At 52.8% G+C, this 738-nt stretch overlaps 1 protein-coding gene across 1 annotated transcript in view; it reads left to right on the top strand.

Moving 5' to 3' along the window:
* Positions 1-106: 106 nt before the first annotated feature.
* Positions 107-738, top strand: part of H310_14545 (hypothetical protein) — a gene marked incomplete at both ends in the record, with an annotated part of 1,474 nt that continues 842 nt past the window's right edge. Inside the window, 2 exons of the mRNA XM_008882423.1 lie at positions 107-460; positions 515-710. Coding sequence (XP_008880645.1) covers positions 107-460; positions 515-710 — 550 coding nt within the window. The remainder of the gene's footprint in view (positions 461-514; positions 711-738) is intronic.

Raw genomic sequence — 738 nt, 5'->3', positions numbered from 1 at the left:
CAACGGACACAGGCTAGTTGGTCAACTTTTGACTCGACACACTGTCGTAGCACTACAAGAAACCAAATTACGCGACAAACATCAGTACGACAAGGTCCGCTTCCATATGGACCACGTTCTCGGTGTCAACAACTACTTCTTGGCCACGAATGACCATCGCAGTGACTCCAATGACCCGGAGTTGCGACGGAGCAGTGGCGTCATGATGGTCTTTCAAAAAGACGTACCTGGCTTTGCTAACCTTCGCCATCTCACTGACCTGGACATTCGGGACAAATACATGGTCGTGCACACGCAATGGGCACACATGGACGTGTATTTTCATAACGTCTATGCACCGGTCACCAACGACACTCGGGAAGCCTTCTTCGAAAGTTTGCCTCGCGAGTTCCCCCCCACGTCGATACATGTTGTCATGGGCGATTTCAACGTCCCTCACGACAGAGACCTGGACTCGCTAGTAGAGGTGATCACACACCACACTGGAAGACGTGAATGCATGACATGGCTCCAGCACCTTGGAGTCATCGATGCCTGGCGACTTCACCACCCCACGGACAAAGTGTTTTCCTCGCCCAAAGGGAAACACAGGTTGGATTACATATTCGCCGATGCGTCCCTGGTCGAGGAGGCTTATCATACGTCCTCCTACTTCGACTGCCCTGATCCCACAGATCATCTTTGCCACTCCCTGACCCTGATACCGAGCGGTTTGTCCCGGCCTCGCTCTTCGTGGAA

Source organism: Aphanomyces invadans, assembly GCF_000520115.1.
Source record: "Aphanomyces invadans strain NJM9701 unplaced genomic scaffold supercont1.74, whole genome shotgun sequence".
Lineage (NCBI taxonomy): Eukaryota > Oomycota > Saprolegniomycetes > Saprolegniales > Verrucalvaceae > Aphanomyces > Aphanomyces invadans.
The sequence above is the reverse complement of the archived record's forward strand: the minus strand, read 5'-3'. Positions and strand labels throughout refer to the sequence as shown.